General features: G+C 37.8%; 1 protein-coding gene across 1 annotated transcript; it reads right to left on the minus strand.

The window, feature by feature from the left end:
* Positions 1-1,091: 1,091 nt before the first annotated feature.
* LOC113084452 (CD276 antigen-like) lies at positions 1,092-18,647 on the minus strand (the record flags this gene model as incomplete). The annotated part of the gene is made up of 4 exons (XM_026254839.1): positions 18,437-18,647; positions 15,102-15,449; positions 14,662-15,006; positions 1,092-1,193 (listed from the first exon to the last, which is right to left on the minus strand). Coding segments are annotated over exons 1-4 (862 nt in total), but the record flags the coding sequence as incomplete, so codon positions are not given.
* Between the last annotated feature and the right edge of the window lie 962 nt (positions 18,648-19,609).

Here is a 19,609-nt window from a genome sequence, read left to right on the forward strand (position 1 = left end):
AATTAAGATTATTAAGTAATAAATTCATTTTAGAGATGCAGAGAGCATGGAATAGATATATAATAGATATAGATATATAAACTATTCCATGCTATCTTGGAATAAAACCTGTTTAAAAAAATAAAAATAAAAAATCCATTCCATCGTTTGTTTATTCAGGTTGAGTTTAGACCAAGAGCAGAGAAAGACACTCACTCCAGATCAACATCTAGTCAACATCAGTGCTATTGTTATAATTTGGATGGTATTAAAGTCTTGTGACACTCATGCCAGGCGTTATTGTTGTTGTTGTCGTGTTTACGCGCGCCGATTGCTTTGGGGCGGGCCTAGTCAAAGTCCAGGGCCGTTTTTTAGTCCCAGTCCGTCCCTGCTTGATTTGTGGGACACAGCCTGATTATTATTGTGATTTTTTTGCGTTTAACTGTTCAGTAGTAGTTATTTCATAGTTATTTTTTCTCGAACCCTAACTAGTAGATAATCAATAGTAGTTCTTCAGGAGGTATGACAGAATACATTAGTTATTGATTAGCTAGCTGTTACTTAACATGATCATAAAATTATATTACATACTGATTAATTAACACATCTTCCTCAGTAGTTAACAGTAGTGAGTTAAGTGTTAATGAATAATCACCTGTTAGTTCTTCAATCATTCCTTATTAGTTATGTAGTAAGTAAGAAACAGTATTCTAAAGTGTTACCCATTTTGTGCGTCTCACTCATCTATCACATCTGATTCAACTCATCAGCTCATTAGTAGAGACTGCAAGACCTGAAATGGGTGTTAGATATAGGGAGACATACAAAATGTGAAGTGCTAGGACTGGTCCACTGGTCTAGAATGTTCATAAGGTGCTTACATAATTTTTTATAAATCCTGAAATGTGTGTGGAAAATTGCGAATGCAATTTTAATGACTATTTTGTGCATACGCAACGTTTATAAATGAGACCCCAGAAGACTAAACAGAGTGAAAAACAATGAAAAGAGTTCATACCTGTTTCACATAATAATTGTCATTGGATCATACTCTTACAGTTGAACCCCACTGAATTACAGCTGATAAGAATATTTTCCTGTTATACACATACCTTTAGTGGGAGATCTGCAGTAGATCAGGCAGAAGAGCAGCAGTCCAGATCCAGATGCAGAAATACAGAGAATCAGCATCATTATGTGTACAACTGAGAAACCTGTCAAACAAAAACAGTTACTAAACAAAGAGGAACAGTATTGTGTATAGCACTGCCCCCAATTCTGTTTATATCCTTCAAACACCATTTCTACTGATGTTGTGATGTTTTGTCAAATGTTCACATATTGAAAATGAATGTGAATACCAGGAAATGACAGGAATCGTTATATGATCTATTTAATACACCTGAAGAATAACCTTGTTGTTTCTTTACATTTTGCTCCAGACAATAACATGTCACTGTTCTTATTTACTTTTTAACTGAATGTTTAATCAATAATGAAAACTCTGGATATCCTGGATCAGTAATTATTTTAAAATATTTCTCTCTATTTTTCATGCAATTATGGAAATAAATGAAAGGAAAAGAACAAAAGGCTTTTTAATTAAAGGGGGGTAGGGGTGAAATGCATTTCATGCATACTGAGTTTTTTACACTGTTAAAGAGTTGGATTCCCATGCTAAACATGGACAAAGTTTCAAAAATTAAGTTGTATGTGTGAATGAGTATTTCTGTTCCAAAAATACTCCTTCCGGTTTGTCACAAGTTTCGGAAAGTTTTTTTCGAGTATGGCTCTGTGTGACGTTAGATGGAGCTGAATTTCCTTATATGTGTCCTGAGGCACTTCTGCCGGAAGAGCGCGCTCCCGTATAGCAGAGCACTGAGAGCACAACAGACTTCACTGATCAGAGCGAGAGCGTCGCCAAATGTCACAAAAGAAGTGTGTTTTTGGTTGCCAGGGCAAGACAACCCTGCACAGATTACCAAAAGAGAAACAGCATTAAGGGACCAGTGGATGGAGTTTATTTTTACAGAGCATCAACGGAGTTGTGCAAGTGTTTGTGTTTGTTCCCTGCATTTCGAAGATGCTTGTTCACAAGGCCCAGTTTGACAACGGATTTGCGTATCGTTTATTTCTGCATATCGATGATGCAATCCCAAGGAAAAAGGGTCACGATCGTGTGTTGGAACCGCAGGCGGTGAGTAAAACTGCTTCAAATATCTCTGCCTCCTTGTTAGTGCGTCTGCCTCCCATCAGAGACCCGGGTTCGAGCCCCGCTCGGAGCGAGTCGTTGCTGCTGCTGCTTTCGTTCAGTTTCAGCCCCTGGATCTGATTCTGGATCATAAATAAACGGCTGAATCTGACTGTAAGCCATGGTTTGTTTTGAATGATGGGTTTTCCCTCACGGTAATGTCACAGCTTCCACATGCTCTCAACGCAAAAGCCTATTCGCGCTCGTGATTCTTTAGCTCCGCCCACACGTCACGCCTCCAGCCGGTCGTGTTTTTCCGGGAAAAATCGGTACAGACTATCTTTCTCTTATGAATATAATAAAACTAAAGACTTTTTGGATTTATGAAGGATCAGTACTACTCTATATGTACTCAAGATTAACAGGATATTGAGTGAAAACGAGCATTTCACCCCCCCTTTAATTTACTAGAGGTTGCAAGGTACTTTTACTTGTCAAGATGCTTTGGAACAATATGTAATGGGAAATGTGCTTTACAAATAAACTAAAACAGAAAGTTATAATTATAATTGGTGGGACATTCCATGTGAATGTGTGTTTAATCCAGGATGGAGGAAATCTCTGCAGAGGAGCAGAACTTGATCAGTGTGGTTTAAAATGACCCAGGGTTAACCATTTCAAGTGTGAAAGCCCTTAAATATTTCAAAGTCTGAGTTACATTTACAATACATTTACATTTATTCATTTAGCGGACGCTTTTATCTAAAGCGACTAACGCTTTGACTAAATGAGGACAGTGGAAGCAATCAAAAACAACAAAAAGAGCAATGACAAGTGCTATAACAAGTCTCAGTTAGCTTAACACAGTAACTCAGTTAGTTAACACAGTTACTATCAGTGAATCTGGTAAATGTGCACCTTTAACATGGATACTTGATCTATCACTTTTTTATTTCACATTTTATAACAAGAAAAGTTCCCTAAAACTGATTCAATATAAATAAATAGACCAGTGAGAGTTTCTTTCGGTCTCCTCACCCTTTTTAAACACTTCATTGATGCACACTGGAAAAAATGCTCTTCTTAAAAAGTGTTTTTTTTTTTCTTCTTTTTTTTTCCCCCAAGTACAATTTTTTTTTTCTTTTTTTAAGAAAGATGGATTTTCTATATAAGAAAACGATATAAGATACTTAGTCTTGTTTCCTGGGGGGTATAAATTAAGTGCATTTTACTTAAGTAAAATTATATGCCAGTGTGGTAATAAAAATAATCTTAATGCAAATAGAAAACAATATTATTCTATGAGCATCTATTACTAAGAGCAAATCTACTGTAGCCCCGCCCTCCCTCGACACATAAGGTTAAATACGACGTGAATTATGGTGTTATACGATGTGAATAACGGCTTCAATTGTGTAAGCAGTAATGTTTTGGCCACGGAAAACTAGCTTGTAACGCGATTGATTGGGTTTGAGTCCAGCTTTTGCCTTCATCTCAATTTTCCCATCACATGTCACATTAGAATTTATTTTCAATAAAAATGAACAAAATGTTCTAAAAGTGGAAGTAAAGTGCCTAACGAGTGTTGTAATAATGATGCAACTATTTATAATTGTAATAAATATAATAATTTCCAATCAGTTATTATTGCATCCTGTTAATGTAACAATACTGAGGTACACATGTATCTGCCAATATAAAGTATAACTAGCATCTAATTATTATTCACACTTAACCTTTTGCAAAGAACTGCTACTTTTACATGGTTAATAGAATATATCACATATTTTCACTGTAAATAGCATCTAGAGCTACATGCACTTAACCTACTGTAAATAGGATCTATCGCTGAGAAAGTATGTTAATTGCACTTAGTGTAAATAGCCACTGCCGTATTTGTCCTACTCTATTGGCAGATCATTTGTAAAATAAGAAAAATGCACTTAAAATATTATTATCAATATTATATATATATATATATATATATATATATATATATATATATATATATATATATATATATATATTTGGCCATGAGATACCATAAAATGATTAGTTATTAGTTAATTAATCTATTAATTGATACTGGCTTTTCATAGTTGTGGTGCATGCGCTTAACTCAGAGTCAGTCAATTTAGAGTTGATTAAACCAACTCATTTCAGCTGTTCTGTAACCAAAAACTCAGAGAAAACTCAGAGTTTCCCATCTCAGGGTAAGTCAACTCAGAGTTCAAGTTTAAACTCAGAGTTAGTTGAACATCCTTAGTGAAACGGGCCCCAGCACTTTTACAGACCACATAAAAATGAAGATACCAAAAGAAGAGTTTAAAAATGAAAGGACATGACGTGTGGCCAAGTGTGGTCCCCCATACTCTGAATCTTTGCCCTGCATTTAAACCCATCCAGTCGACACACTGCAGTGAGTAGTTTTACGTCCCAGGACATATGAATTTGTGTTTTATTATCATGGTGTGTCTCTTTCACGATATGATGCCAGTGGACCCAACGGCCTTCTGGTTTTGTTGTATGTTTTGCCCTATTTTCTGTGCTCCTCCCTGTCCAGTATTTAAGAAGATTAAGAGACTAAGTGTAACGTTTGATCAGGCTCCAGTCCACCAGAGGGAGCCTTCACCTGAATATTGAACTCTGCCATTTCCTGTTCCTGCCACATCATTTCCTGTCTTGTCATTTCCTGTCACCCTGTATATAAGTCTTTTGTTTGCACTGCCATTTTGCGAAGTATTGCCAGTTCACTGCCTTACTAAGCGTTTTTTCATTGTTCCATTGTTGATACTTGTTATGATCTTTGCTTTTGCTCTTTTGATTCACATTTTTGGATTACTGTTTTGGATTTGTCTGCCAGTGGATTGTTTTGCCTGTGTTTTGACCCAAGCCTGTGACCTGACCATGAGTTATGAATATTGTTTGGATTTTATGCTCAGATCCTATAATAAAGACCCGCTTATGGAATCCACTCAGCCTAAATCCTCCTTACAGAATTTGCCTTCAAGATTGCTATCAAGATTGACAATCTTTTACGAACTCAACCAAGTCACAAGTCTAACTTTGCTTATGTGCCTACTATTACTGCTCAAACACCATGTCAGTCTGTTCCCTCTGAAGCCATGCAAATTGGACGAACTCACTTAACACCTGATGAACGGAGAAGAAGATAACTCAATCAACTCTGTTTCTACTGTGGTGAATCAGGACATCGCTGTTCCAACTGTCCTGTTAAACCTGCTGCAAACTCCTATTCAAGTTATCGAGAGAGTCACATGTTGAATACTTTACAAATCAGTTTATGCTTGTCACTTCCCATCATTTTGTCAGTTGCTAATGAAAACCATCATTTTTCAGCGTTAATAGATTCTGGAGCTGCTGCAAATGTGATCCATCAAGATTTAGTTAAGCAGTTGAACATTCCTACAATCAAATGTGAGCCACCTATTGCTGTTACTGCCGTTGATGATGGTCCTGTCGGTAAAGGTCATATCACTCATCAAACACTTCCCATAAAAATTAGAGTTGGCTTGTTTCACATGGAAGGAATCACTCTATATGTTATATCATCACCACGAAACCCAGTTATCCTAGGATATCCTTGGTTGTCTACGCACGAACCACAGTTTTCCTGGAGGGAGAAGGAGTTGGTCAGTTGGTCACCTCATTTTCACTCTCACTGTCTAGAGCTGCCCACCAAGCTTCCAGTCTGCACGACTCATCTAGCCAAGAATCCAACTTCACCACCCACTAATGTCCCTACTGAGTATGCTGACTTAGCCGAGGTGTTTAGCAAAGACAAGGCCACCAAGTTGCCACCTCATCGCCCCTAGGACTGCGCCATTGAACTCCTTCCTAACACCTCTCCACCTAAGAGTCGTGTTTATCCGCTGTCTATTCCTGAAACCAAGGCCATGGAAGAATACATTGAAGAGGCCTTATCTTATGGGTTTATTCGGCCATCCACCTCTCCCGCTGCACCTGGGTACTTTTTTGTTGACAAGAAAGATGGTGGTTTAAGACCTTGTATTGACTATCGAGCACTCAACGCTATCACTGTTAAGAATCGCCATCCTATGCCTCTTATCCCTTCCTCTCTGGAGCAATTACGTGAGGCCAGCTATTTTACAAAATTGGATCTCAGATCTGCCTACAAGGGTGATGAATGGAAGACGGCTTTTCTCACCAGCAGGGGGCACTACGAGTATTTGGTTATGCCATTTGGGTTGGCCAATGCACCTTCAATCTTCCAGTCCTTCGTTAATGAAGTTTTCAAGGATCTCTTGAATCAGTATGTGATTGTCTACATAGACGATATCTTGATCTACTCTTGCTCCATGGAGGATCATATCTCTCATGTAAGAACTGTGTTGTCACGCCTACTCCAGAATGGTCTTTTTGTCAAGGCGGAAAAGTGTGAGTTTCATGTTACATCAATTAAGTTCCTGGGATACAATATTAGCCATTCAGGAGTTGAGATGGATGACATCAAAGTAAAAGCTGTCACGGACTGGCCCACACCCAGCACTGTTAAGGAGTTACAACGATTTCTAGGATTTGCAAACTTCTACCGTAGATTCATCCGTGATTTCAGTACCATAGCTGCACCTGTCACTTCACTACTTAAAGGAAAACCCAAGAAGTTAGTATGGACAGAGGCAGATACTTCAGCATTCAATAAGCTCAAGTCCAGTTTCACCACAGCTCCCATTCTTAAGCATCCAGATCCTAAACTTCCCTTCATCGTCGAGGTTGATGCCTCCGACTGTGGAATCGGTGCTGTCCTCTCTCAGCGTCATGGAACACCCGGCATGTTACACCCTTGTGCATTCTTCTCAAGAAAGTTAACTCCAGCCGAAATAAATTACGATATTGGTAACAAGGAATTATTATCCATCAAGGCCGCTCTTGAAGAATGGAGACACTGGCTAGAAGGCGCCCTTCATCCCTGTTGGCCTGTTGATGTCGCTGTTGGACAGTGTTTTCTCTACTTCCTGTTGGCCTTCTATAGCTAATCATAGCTCCGTGTAGCTGTTTTTATTTTATATTTTTTCTCTATAATCTTTCTTACTATCACTGTCTGTTTGTTTGTTTGTTTTTTAAGTTGTAAAATATAACTTAATTCACACCATATTTCTGATATTATCAATCAATCTTATCAGATTAACTTTGATCGTTCACTCTTCCGTGACTGCAGTACACCTGCAAAGCGTTAGCACCCGTTAGCTTGTCATTAGCGTTTTCTTTTCTCCTCTCCTCTCTCTCGCTCCAGTTTTTCACAAGTTCATCAAACAACCGCAGTAAGAATATTTCATCAAGCACGGTGAGTAATGGCTTCGCCTACTATCGTTATTTGCACCTCTTGCCACATGTACAGTTTATCTATCTCTGTCGCTGATGAGGGACTCACATGTAACAAAATGCAGGGAAATAGTTAGGCTGACAGAGAAGATTTCAGAATTAGAGACACGCATCCAAACTTTAATTGAGGACAGTAAGAATGTTAGGGCTCTAGATACGGCTTTGGATGCGTCTAGCTCAGGGACTCCTGTACATTGTTCGGTTCCAGCAGAGCCCCTGCAGCAGGGCAACTGGGTGACGGTGAGGCAGCGTAGTCGTGGGTCAAAACACCGCTCTTCTGTTCCGATCAAAACATTAAACAGGTTCTCCCCACTCAGTGATGCACCCACTGAGAAAACTGATGAAAGTGCTCTAGTTATTGGTGATTCTATTGTACGGAACGTGAATATAGAGACACCAGCCACCATAGTCAAATCTTTACCAGGAGCCAGAGCGCCTGACATCTTGGCAAATTTAAAAGTGCTGGCTAATGCTAAACGTAAATACAGTAAGATTGTTATTCATGCCGGCGCTAATGATGTTCGACTTCGCCAGTCGGAGATCACTAAAAATAACTTTAAAGAGGTGTGTGAACTTGCAAGCACGATGTCAGACACTGTAATATGCTCTGGTCCCCTCCCTGATTACCGTGGTGACGAGATGCACAGCAGATTGTCATCACTCAATGGCTGGATGTCTAAGTGGTGCCCACAGAATAACATAGGTTTCATAGACAATTGGACGAGCTTTTGGGGCAGACCTGACCTGTTTAAAAGAGATGGTCTTCATCCCTCCTGGGGTGGCGCCACTCTTCTGTCTAGAAATATGGCACATAGTCTTAGTGTTTATACTTGACTAACTGGGGCCCAGGTCAGGAAGCAGACACACTGGCTAAACCGACCGTCTGCTAGCTGCCTCCCGTCACAGAGGTTAATTCTCAGCACATAGAGACTCTTTCACCTAGATATCACACTATAGAGACTGTGTCTGTTCCCCGAACAAGAAAATACAAAAAACGTCCAAACCAAGTTAAGATTAACAACTTAATTGAGGTTCAACAAATAAAAAACAAATGCAATATGGATAAACAAATGATAAAGATTGGCTTATTGAATATCAGATCCATTTCTACGAAAACACTTTTTGTAAATAATATGATAACTGATCATAATATAGATGTGCTCTGTTTGACAGAAACTTGGCTAAAACCTGATGATTACATTATTTTAAATGAGTCCACCCCCCAAGATTACTGTTATAAACATGAGCCGCTTTTAAAAGGCAAAGGGGGAGGAGTTGCTTCAATTTATAACAACGTTTTCAGGATTTCTCAGAGGGCAGGCTTCAAGTATAACTCGTTTGAAGTAATGGTGCTTCATATAACATTATCCAGAGAAACCAATGTTAATGATAAATCCCCTGTTATGTTTGTACTGGCTACTGTATACAGGCCACCAGGGCACCATACAGACTTTATTAAAGAGTTTGGTGATTTTACATCCGAGTTAGTTCTGGCTGCAGATAAAGTTTTAATAGTTGGTGATTTTAATATCCATGTCGATAATGAAAAAGATGCATTGGGATCAGCATTTATAGACATTCTGAACTCTATTGGTGTTAGACAACATGTTTCAGGACCTACTCATTGTCGAAATCATACTCTAGATTTAATACTGTCACATGGAATTGATTTTGATAGTGTTGAAATTATTCAGCCAAGTGATGATATCTCAGATCATTATTTAGTTCTGTGTAAACTTCATATAGCCAAAATTGTAAATTCTACTTCTTTTTACAAGTATCGAAGAACCATCACTTCTACCACAAAAGACTGCTTTTTAAGTTATCTTCCTGATGTATCCAAATTCCTTAGCATATCCAAAACCTCAGAACAACTTGATGATGTAACAGAAACTATGGACTCTCTCTTTTCTAGCACGTTAAATACAGTTGCTCCTTTACGCTTAAGGAAGGTTAAGGAAAACAGTTTGACACCATGGTATAATGAGCATACTCGCACCCTAAAGAGAGCAGCCCGAAAAATGGAGCGCAGATGGAGGAAAACAAAACTAGAGGTATTTCATATTGCTTTGCGGGAAAATAACCTATCCTACAGAAAAGCATTAAAAACTGCTAGATCCGATTACTTTTCTTCTCTTTTAGAAGAAAACAAACATAACCCCAGGTATTTATGCAATACAGTGGCTAAATTAACGAAAAATAAAGCCTCAACAAGTGTTGACATTTCCCAATACTACAGCAGTAATGACTTTACTTTACTTCTAAAATCGATACTATTAGAGATAAAATTGCAACCATTCAGCGATCAGCTACAGTATCACATCCGACAGTGCACTATAGACCCCCTGAGGAACAGTTCCACTCATTCTCTACTATAGGAGAGGAAGAATTGTATAAACTTGTTAAATCATCTAAACCAACAACATGTATGTTAGACCCTTTACCATTTAAGCTCTTAAAAGAGATGCTTCCAGAAGTCATAGATCCTCTTCTGACTATTATTAATTCCTAATTGTCATTAGGATATGTCCCCAAAACCTTCAAACTGGCTGTTATTAAACCTCTCATCAAAAAACCACAACTTGACCCCAAAGAACTAGTTAGTTATAGACCAATCTTGATTCTCCCTTTTCTGTCCAAGATACTAGAAAAGGTGGTATCCTCACAACTATATTCCTTCTTAGAGAAAAATGGTATATGTGAGGATTTCCAGTCAGGATTTAGACCGTATCATAGTACTGAGACTGCTCTCCTTAGAATTACAAATGATCTACTCTTATCATCTGATCGTGGGTGTATCTCTCTATTAGTTTTTTTGGATCTTAGTCAGGGTCGGCGCCAGGACATACCGAACGAGGGGGCCTCGTTGTGTCACTGGGGGGGGGGGGGCATTCCTCCACAATACACCCACTTTTAATTAAAACAACAACAACCATCAAGTCACCATTTAGGCTACCAGACGCAGACGCAACGATACAGAGCACGAACGCTGCCTAGAGTATTCTCATAAATAATAAACGGACCAGCACTGGCTATAATCAATATAGTAACAGACAAAAATGCAAAAACACATCTAACCTTTAGAAAAGCTGCAGTCGACGAGTGGAAGTTTGAAACTTTCTCAGAACGAGGTCTTTCCATTCGTTGCGCATTTTCTTTGTAAGGTCCCGCTCAAACGCAAGTTGCACGAGCTGAGAGTTACGTGTGTGGTTCATTGCTCGTCTGTTGTCCATGAAAACGTTCTTGAGCACAGAAAATGAGTTCTCACATAGCGGTAGAGGCCCCGAATGTGACAGCGAGTTTAAGTGCGGACAAAACACTAGACATATAATATTGCTTCGAGAACGTTGTGATGTTCAGAGAGAAGTCTTCTAGTAGTCATCATTTTCTGGGTCAAGAGCGGCAAGTGCTGCGGCAAACTATGAATTACGTTCACTGAAACGCACCTCAATTTAACCAAGAATGTGATCCAAAGCACTGAAGTACAGCCTGCGTATGTAGCTCCACTTTATCAATGATGTTGGCTCCAGTTGTTTCTTCAACTACATATTCAGCCAGGTTCTTGTTTACCTGTCGCCTCTGTTTTGCTGAGACAGGTGTATCTTTTGTGCTCAATGTATGTGTCACAGAGAATGCAGAAATCATCTTCGCTGTGGAGATTGCGCACACATTCGGCAAAAGATTCATCTCAGTTAAAAGGTCTGTATCCTCTCCTTGCAGAATGATATTGGCAGGATTGAGCAACAAATTCTGAGTATGGGTCACCATACTTGGCTGAATGTCACTTCACTTATTATTCACTTATTAAAGAAGGTTGGCAACGATTTAATTAAAGGTTGCGTTAACTGAAATTGAACAATGAAGGATATCTCAGAATTAATGCTGTTTGTCTTTTTTTTTTTTTTTTTTTTGACATTAAAAAAAAGAAAAAGAAAAATAGGCCTAAATAAAACCAGGCTATTTAAACCCATATTACGACTATCTTTAGTCGAACTGTTTTAACTGCCTTTTTAAAAAATCCCTTTTCAAGTTTCAAGAGAGAGCCGGAGCTAGCGAGTTTGAATGAGAGATGAAGTTTACATTTTACAGTTTTAACGTTTTTCCTACATTATTTATATTAAAATATGTTATGTAGGCAATAACTCTGTTTAATATTTGACTAATTTACTGAGGTGGCATCGTTGTTGACTTACAAAAATGATGATAATTTGATGGATAATTCACATTTTTAATAACAGTTAATAACAGGTAGTGTATTCTGATGTAAAACTAACGGTCGCCTGAGGACGCTCTACAACCATCTTATCTGAGCTCAAAACGCTGCCTGAGCAAGTGTCAAGATACTAAAAATAATAAATACATAATTATGAACGTGTTTATTTTTGTTCTCAGTACGTTATTTTAACAGCAATTAATGATTGTGAACATAAAATCATTAAAAAATAAATAAATAATTATATACCATGGATGAAACCACAAAGCTGAAGCGGAGGTATGTATAACTGCAGTATAAAGTCATTTTGAGTATTATTGTTATTAGTATTATTTTCTAAAATTAGGTACATGTAATATAAAAGTACATATGGCAATGTTTTTGCAACAGCTCCAAGTCTCACGCGCAGTGTTGGCTATACGTCACTGTCCGAATCCGTTCACTTATTTATTTGTTCACTCCTTCCTGATTTAGTGAACTCAACTGCCATACACTGTATAGGGATTAGTGAATGAGTGAGCGATTTCAGACACAGCATGACTCTCAATGGCTGAAATCGCGCTCCGAGGCAGGGTGGTGTGCTGACTAGAGGTGAGGGGGCACAGTAACCTAGGTGGCCGGGCCAGGCGCCGACACTGATCTTAGTGCTGCGTTTGACACAATTGACCACAACATTCTTTTGCATAGACTTGAACACTTTGTTGGCGTAAATGGAAGTGCATTAGCATTGTCTAAATCATACTTATATGACCGCCATCAATTCGTAGCAGTGAATGAAGATGTATCATATCGATCACAAGTGCAGTATGGAGTACCCCAAGGCTCAGTACTAGGGCCACTAGGTGTGCTATTTGATCGCAATCTTTCCTTAAAAAGTCACGTTTCTAGCATTTGTAAAACTGCATTTTTCCATCTCAAAAATATATCTAAATTACGGCCTGTGCTCTCAATGTCAAATGCAGAAATGTTAATCCATGCATGTATGACCTCAAGGTTAGATTATTGTAATGCTTTATTGGGTGGTTGTTCTGCACGCTTAGTAAACATACTACAGCTAGTCCTAAATGCAGCAGCAAGAGTTCTTACTAGAACCAGGAAGTATGACCATATTAGCCCGGTCCTGTCAACACTGCACTGGCTCCCTATCAAACATCGAATAGATTTTAAAATATTACTTATTACTTATAAAGCCCAGAATGGTTTAGCACCTCAGTGTTTGAATGAGCTCCTTTTACATTATACTCCTCTACGTCCACTACGTTCTCAAAACTCAGGCAATTTGATAATACCTAGAATATCAAAATCAACTGTAGGCAGCAGATCCTTTTCCTATTTGGCGCCTAAACTCTGGAATAACCTACCTAACATTGTTCAGGAGGCAGACACACTCAGTTTGCAGTTTAAATCTAGATTAAAGACCCATCTTTTTAACCTGGTTTACACATAACATACTAATATGCTTTTAATATCCAAATCCGTTAAAGGATTTTTAGGCTACATTAATTAGGTAAACCGGAACCGGGAGCACTTCCCATCACACCCTATGTACTTGCTACATCATTTGAAGAATGGCATCTACGCTAATATTTGTCTGTTTCTCTCTTATTCCGAGGTCACCGTAGCCACCAGATCCAGTCTGGACAGAGGACCACCAGGACAAGACCACAAGAAACAGATGATTCTTCTGCACAATCTGACTTTGCTGCAGCCTGGAATTGTTTCTATTGTTGTTTCTACTGGTTTTGTCTGGTCAGAGGAAAACTGGCCCCCCAACTGAGCCTGGTTTCTCCCAAGGTTTTTTTCTCCATTCAGTTTCGGTTCCTTGCCGCTGTCGCCTCCAGCTTGCTTAGTTGGGGTCACTTCATCTACAGCGATATCATTGACTTGATTGCAAATAAATGCACAGACACTATTTAAACTGAACAGAGATGACATCACTGAATTCAATGATGAACTGCCTTTAACTATCATTTTGCATTATTGACACACTGTTTTCCTAATGAATGTTGTTCAGTTGCTTTGACGCAATGTATTTTGTTTAAAGCGCTATATAAATAAAGGTGACTTGCCTTGACTATATATTAAAGATGTTATAGGACGTAATAGCATTGTAGAACATGAAAAATAACGTCAGTTACTTTGCTGAGTAATTAATTACTTTTATAATGTGGTAACTGAGTAACTAACTCAATTACATTTTGGGCGAAGTAATTTGTAACTGTAACTAATTACTTTTTTCAAGTATGATGGCCAACACTGGTCCTAACCTACTTTTGATTAATTCATTAAAAGATTGACAAATTCCTTGACATTCCACGTTTAAACTGTGGATTCCAATTTTATGACTGGATTCCGTGATTTCCTTCACGTTTTCCACATCTAGGATATCATAGGGCCCTACATAGTGTACTGAGTGCTTGGACTGAGAACAGTTCAAACCTTTACTTTAAAAAGTTACTCCCCTTTCGCCCCTAGAAAGCTAATTGGGAACAAACAATGAACACACACTGGATCAGTTGGGGATTCTGTGTCTTTCTCAAGGGTCTCATCTCAGTCGTAGTGTTGAATAGAGCGCCTTTACAAGTCTGACTCTTTAATCACTAGGCCACGACTGCCCTGAACTAAAATCTACAGAACCAAAGTAACATCCAAAAGCTAAAAGGATATTGGGATATATTTAATAATTCTTGTTACAGGCATGCAAACTTTGGCCAAAAAAATGTAAGGTCAAGAGAGCTCTCTCCCCACTGTACTATTGTCATTTAATGCAAAGATTGTTAAAGACATCAGATTTTACTAAAGGACACAGACCTTCCAATCTCTTTGTATTCTCAAATTTAGTTGATTAGACACGGCATGACTCTGTAGCCAATAAACGTTCCATTTTACAAAATATGACAAGTCTGTTACTTACCTAGTTGGTCCAGTACTACAGTTGCATTGGCTGAGAGTCCTCCGGCAAACACTTGACACATGTAAACTCCTTTATCCTCAGTTCTGACGCTCTTCAGTCTGAGAGAGAAGTTTCCTTTGGGGATTTCAGAAGGGAAGAGCTCAACTCTGTCTCTGTATCGCTCATTTGATGAATGTGCCTCATTGTCTTGGTAGAGCAGAACCTGAATATCTTCATCTGTTTTCGTCCATGTAACCTCTTCAAAGTCTCCAGGTGGGATGTGAGAGTCTACAGAGCAGTTCAAAGTGACGTCTTCACCCACAGATGCAGATATGGAGCGACTCGTTCCTGATACTCTCAAACGCTCTGAGAGAACAAACAGTGTAAATATACATTCAGTTATTAGTTTCTATAAAATCATAGCGAAAATAATGGAAGGAGCACATGTTGGCAATACTCACCAGCATTAACTTTTATTTGAACCACAGTCTCACCAGACTCTTGCTGTATGTAAACTTTACATTTATACTGTCCCTCATCTTCAGCTCTCAGATCATCCAGACGGAGGGAGAAGTTTCCATGTTGAATCTGATCAGTGAAGAAATGAGCTCTATCCTGATAATCCTGCTGCTGGGATTCTGTTCGACTCTCACCGTCCTGATACAGATGAACTAAAGTCTCAGAGTCTGTTCTTCTCCATTCCACCTCCAGATCCTTCACTGATAAAAGTTCATGAACAGAACAGGGCAAAACCACGGAGGATCCCAGAGGAGCAACCAGAGGACCAGAGGGACCTTTTACAATCAAACCTGAGACAGAGAAGGGAAAAAAGCTTGTTGTAGTTTCTCAGAACATAAATAACAACACAGTGCATCATTCACTGTGTGTGTGTGTGTGTGTGTGTGTGTGTGTGTGTGTGTGTGTGTGTGTGTGTGTGTGTGCGCGTGCGTGCATGCGTGCGTGTGTGTGTGTGTGTGTGTGTGTGTGTGTGAAAAATGCATACAAACGAATATGCATATGAAATATTGACAGAAAATCTTTCACTTTCATTGTTTTAGAAAAAACAGGTTGTAAACAGTGGGTCAAATCAGGTAACCAGAAATATGACCTGATTAAAATGAATATGTGACACAGACTGACACACCTCAACATGACAACAGCTGGCATGAATGTTACCAAACCAATGATAATCACAAGTAGAACATTATTAGAGCTGCTGCTTGGTCTTCCAGCTCGGATCACTCTGGACATTCAACTTCATGTGCTGCAGCTCATACATTAAAGAAAAAAATCATAAAAATACTTGATTAAAACTGTATTTTTATAAACCAGTTCTAGTTTACGGTGGAGTTCTGTTGAACTGAAGGTAATCCAGATAAACCAGTTCTGATTAAACTGGAAAAACATCACTATGAAGAAATGTAATCTGAGACTGCACATCATTCTGAGAAGATGAAGAACTGAGGATGAGTTTCTCTCTAGATTAAAACAGTGTTGTAGGGAAGAGATGTGGAGGCTCCAGGATTTTTCTGCAGTGGATGCTAATGAGGGGCTTAACAGTTCAGAGGGGGTGCTAAAAAACTAATTCAGTTGAGTGAAAGTAACGAACACCTATTAGCTTCAGCTATCTAAATAGCTACTTTGTGTTTATATATATATATATATATATATATATATATATATATATATATATACAGCAGCTTCTAAAAAGGCATAATTTACATTTTTATAATCTCCCTGTGATGAGCTGCGTCATATCATGTCGACGATAGCCAGAGATATTGTCAAAAACATAAAAATTTTATATATTAAGAGGATTTAGGGAAGGCAAGGCAAGTTTATTTCTATATCACATTTCGTACACAATGGGAATTCAAAGTGCTTTAAATAAAGTAAAATAATATTTATATTTATTATTTTTATATAAAGTAAAATAATAATGAAAAATAGAAATCACAAAAATAAACAAGGAATTTAAAAACTTTTAAAGTTTATTTTAAATGAATCTAAGACAGTTAAATGTCTTAGTAAGTAAAAAATGTAAAAAATCAGTAAAAAATCAGTAAAAAATGATTTTACATAAAACGCAGTGCAATCAGTTCGGTGCTCATTCAATAAATGCACAACTAAACAGATGGGTTTTGAGTCTAGATTTAAATGTGACTAGTGTTTTAGCACATCTGATCTCTTCTGGAAGCTGATTCCAACTGCGGGCAGCATAGTAACTAAAGGAGGACTCCCCTTGTTTTGTGTGAACCCTTGGTATTTCTAACTGACTCGATCCTAGTGATCTGAGTGCTCTGTTAGGTTTATATTCAGTGAACATATCTGCAATATATTTTGGTCCTAGGTCATTTAGTGACTTATATACGAGTAAAAGTATTTTAAAATCAATCCTAAATGTAACTGGAAGCCAGTGTAAGGACCTGAGGACTGGTGTGATATGCTCAGATTTTCTGGTTCTAGTCAGAATCCTGGCAGCAGTGTTCTGGATGAGCTGCAGCTGTCTAATGGTCTTTTTGGGAAGGCCAGTGAGGAGCCCATTACAATAGTCCACCCTGCTGGTGATAAAGGCATGAACTAGTTTCTCCAAGGCCTATATTATCGTAATGTGTGATCTGTTTTGGTTCTTGTTCAAAGTTGTTTGTCGTTCCTTTTTGTGCTACTTTTATTTTATACATCAGACATTAATATATTTATTGCATTTGAAATCAATTATTTAAATCCTTTATAATCACTACTGTCTGTTCACTGGCGCGCTCAAAGTCTGATCAGTCACTCCTATTCCAAAACTGATGTTGTAATGTGTGATTTATTTGAATTCTATTGAGAAATTGATTCTTTAAAATGCTGTGGAAAAAAGTTGAACACTATCTAAAAAAGGAACATAAACTAAAAAAGACTAAAGAAAAGATGAGAAAACATAATCCTGTACCAGCACCAACAAATATTAAAATCTTTGTAAACTACTCATGACCATCTTTACTAGAAGAATTCATCACATTTTATTGTAGATTATATTTATTGTGTTATATTTTGTTGAACTTGATGTAGAGTTTATAATAGATTAATCTGGTAAGGGAATAGATTTCCTCTATAGGTTCACACACAACTGTGTCATGTTCAAGCTGTTGCTGTTGTTTCTTCATAACGATGCTGTATAGATTAATAATTAAAAAAGTAATTATTGGCCTGTTAATGAATAATATAGGCTTGCTTTACAATAACAAATGCTGTTAAGAACTATGGTACATTTTCATAAGAGCAAGTCAGAACCGAGAGTCATGTGTAAATATATTCTAATGATGAGTGATGGGTAAACCTGGCATAGATTAAATCATTAAGAGCCTGATGAACTGTTAATGAGTAAGAAATAAACAATATCAATATAAGAACATGTTCAGTTATAACACACAAGTTTCTAGTGCCGCCACTGGAGAAGAGATGTGCTTTACATTTGTCGCTGTTTTCTGATATACTGCATTATGAAGATATATTTTTCTAAATCTGTAGGCTATAGAAACACTGGTCTGATCCGAATATGATCATTTATTTTTGTAGTAATTTGTCAGCGACTGTAAGAGGCCATTTTTATCATCTCACAAAGCCTTGTGATACAGCAACACGAAGAGCAGCCAGGATCCAGGGGCATTGAAGCCAAAATACAGTTTAGAAATGAAAATAAATAAAGACTTGCCCCTTTAAGGATAGTTTTGTAGAACAGACAGAGAGAGAGAGAGAGAGAGAGAGAGAGAGAGACGGATAATATAATCCTATATAATAATATTGTACATACCATCGGCGATCATCAGCAGCACTGACATCAAAACACAGCTCGATCCGCGCATCTTCAAATCTAACATTAAATCAAATCAATCATGTCCTTTAGCCATAAATCGGAATAAATATAAATGTTTCGCTCGTGTTCGTAAAATGTCCCCGGATCAACTTTACTTTCACTTGTATATTTTACTTTCGATTTGAGTGCGTCGAGTCAGATGATCAGGAAGTCAAACTTACTGAAATATAGACAACACATATATGATCAATCCCAGTGAAACTAACCATGTCTCTACAACAGAGCATCACCAAACTATAGTTTTTCAAATCTGGTCAAGCAGCTAGTTGAAAATACACGCTCGAGACAGATTAAATAAATAAAAAGTTTGTGTGCTTATATTTCTATTATTACGGTCATTTCAGGAACAACACACACACACACACACACAGAGAGAGAGAGAGAGAGAGAGAGAGATTTGAATTTTAACACACCTTTATTACAACTACCCTAAACTAATACAATCAGTTCCTACCTACAGGAGTACAAAAATACAAACACATTCAAATATATCAAATATACAAATAAATATCCATAAAAAACTAATTCCAAAATACAAGCAAACTGTAAACTCTCATTAAATATTTCACACAGAGCCCCCTAATAACACCAAATCAATTCAAAAGACATAAGATCCCCCATAGCATTATCATACAGAAAATCTATTAAAATTCTAGATTTTACTAGGTTAAGAAACACAATTTGCAAATTAACACTTGAGTTGCGTTCAATTCTTATTTTTCTAGTGTCATATATCGCCTTCTTCACTTGACCCAATAAAAAGTTCAGTAATTGGCAACAAAATCGACGTCTCCGGATGTATTTAAATCCACAAATAAACATTTCCAAAGATAAAATCTCTTCAAAGCGACCAAATAAATTCTTTAAAACCTGAAACAATGGTACAAGCCTGATACAATGCACAAAAGCATGAAAAATGTTCTCCTTCTGAAAACAAAAAGGGCATTCAGCGCTAGTATCATGGTTTATAACTGAAACAAGAGCGTTCACAGCAATCGCTCCATGAAGGATCCTCCATTGTAAGTCACCCACTTTTTTTGACACAGTTGATTTATATAAAGCTCGCCATTCTGGCTTGACATCCTCCCCTAGATGAAGGGCAGAACTATG

This window comes from Carassius auratus, unplaced genomic scaffold, assembly GCF_003368295.1.
Source record: "Carassius auratus strain Wakin unplaced genomic scaffold, ASM336829v1 scaf_tig00040084, whole genome shotgun sequence".
Taxonomy (NCBI): domain Eukaryota; kingdom Metazoa; phylum Chordata; class Actinopteri; order Cypriniformes; family Cyprinidae; genus Carassius; species Carassius auratus.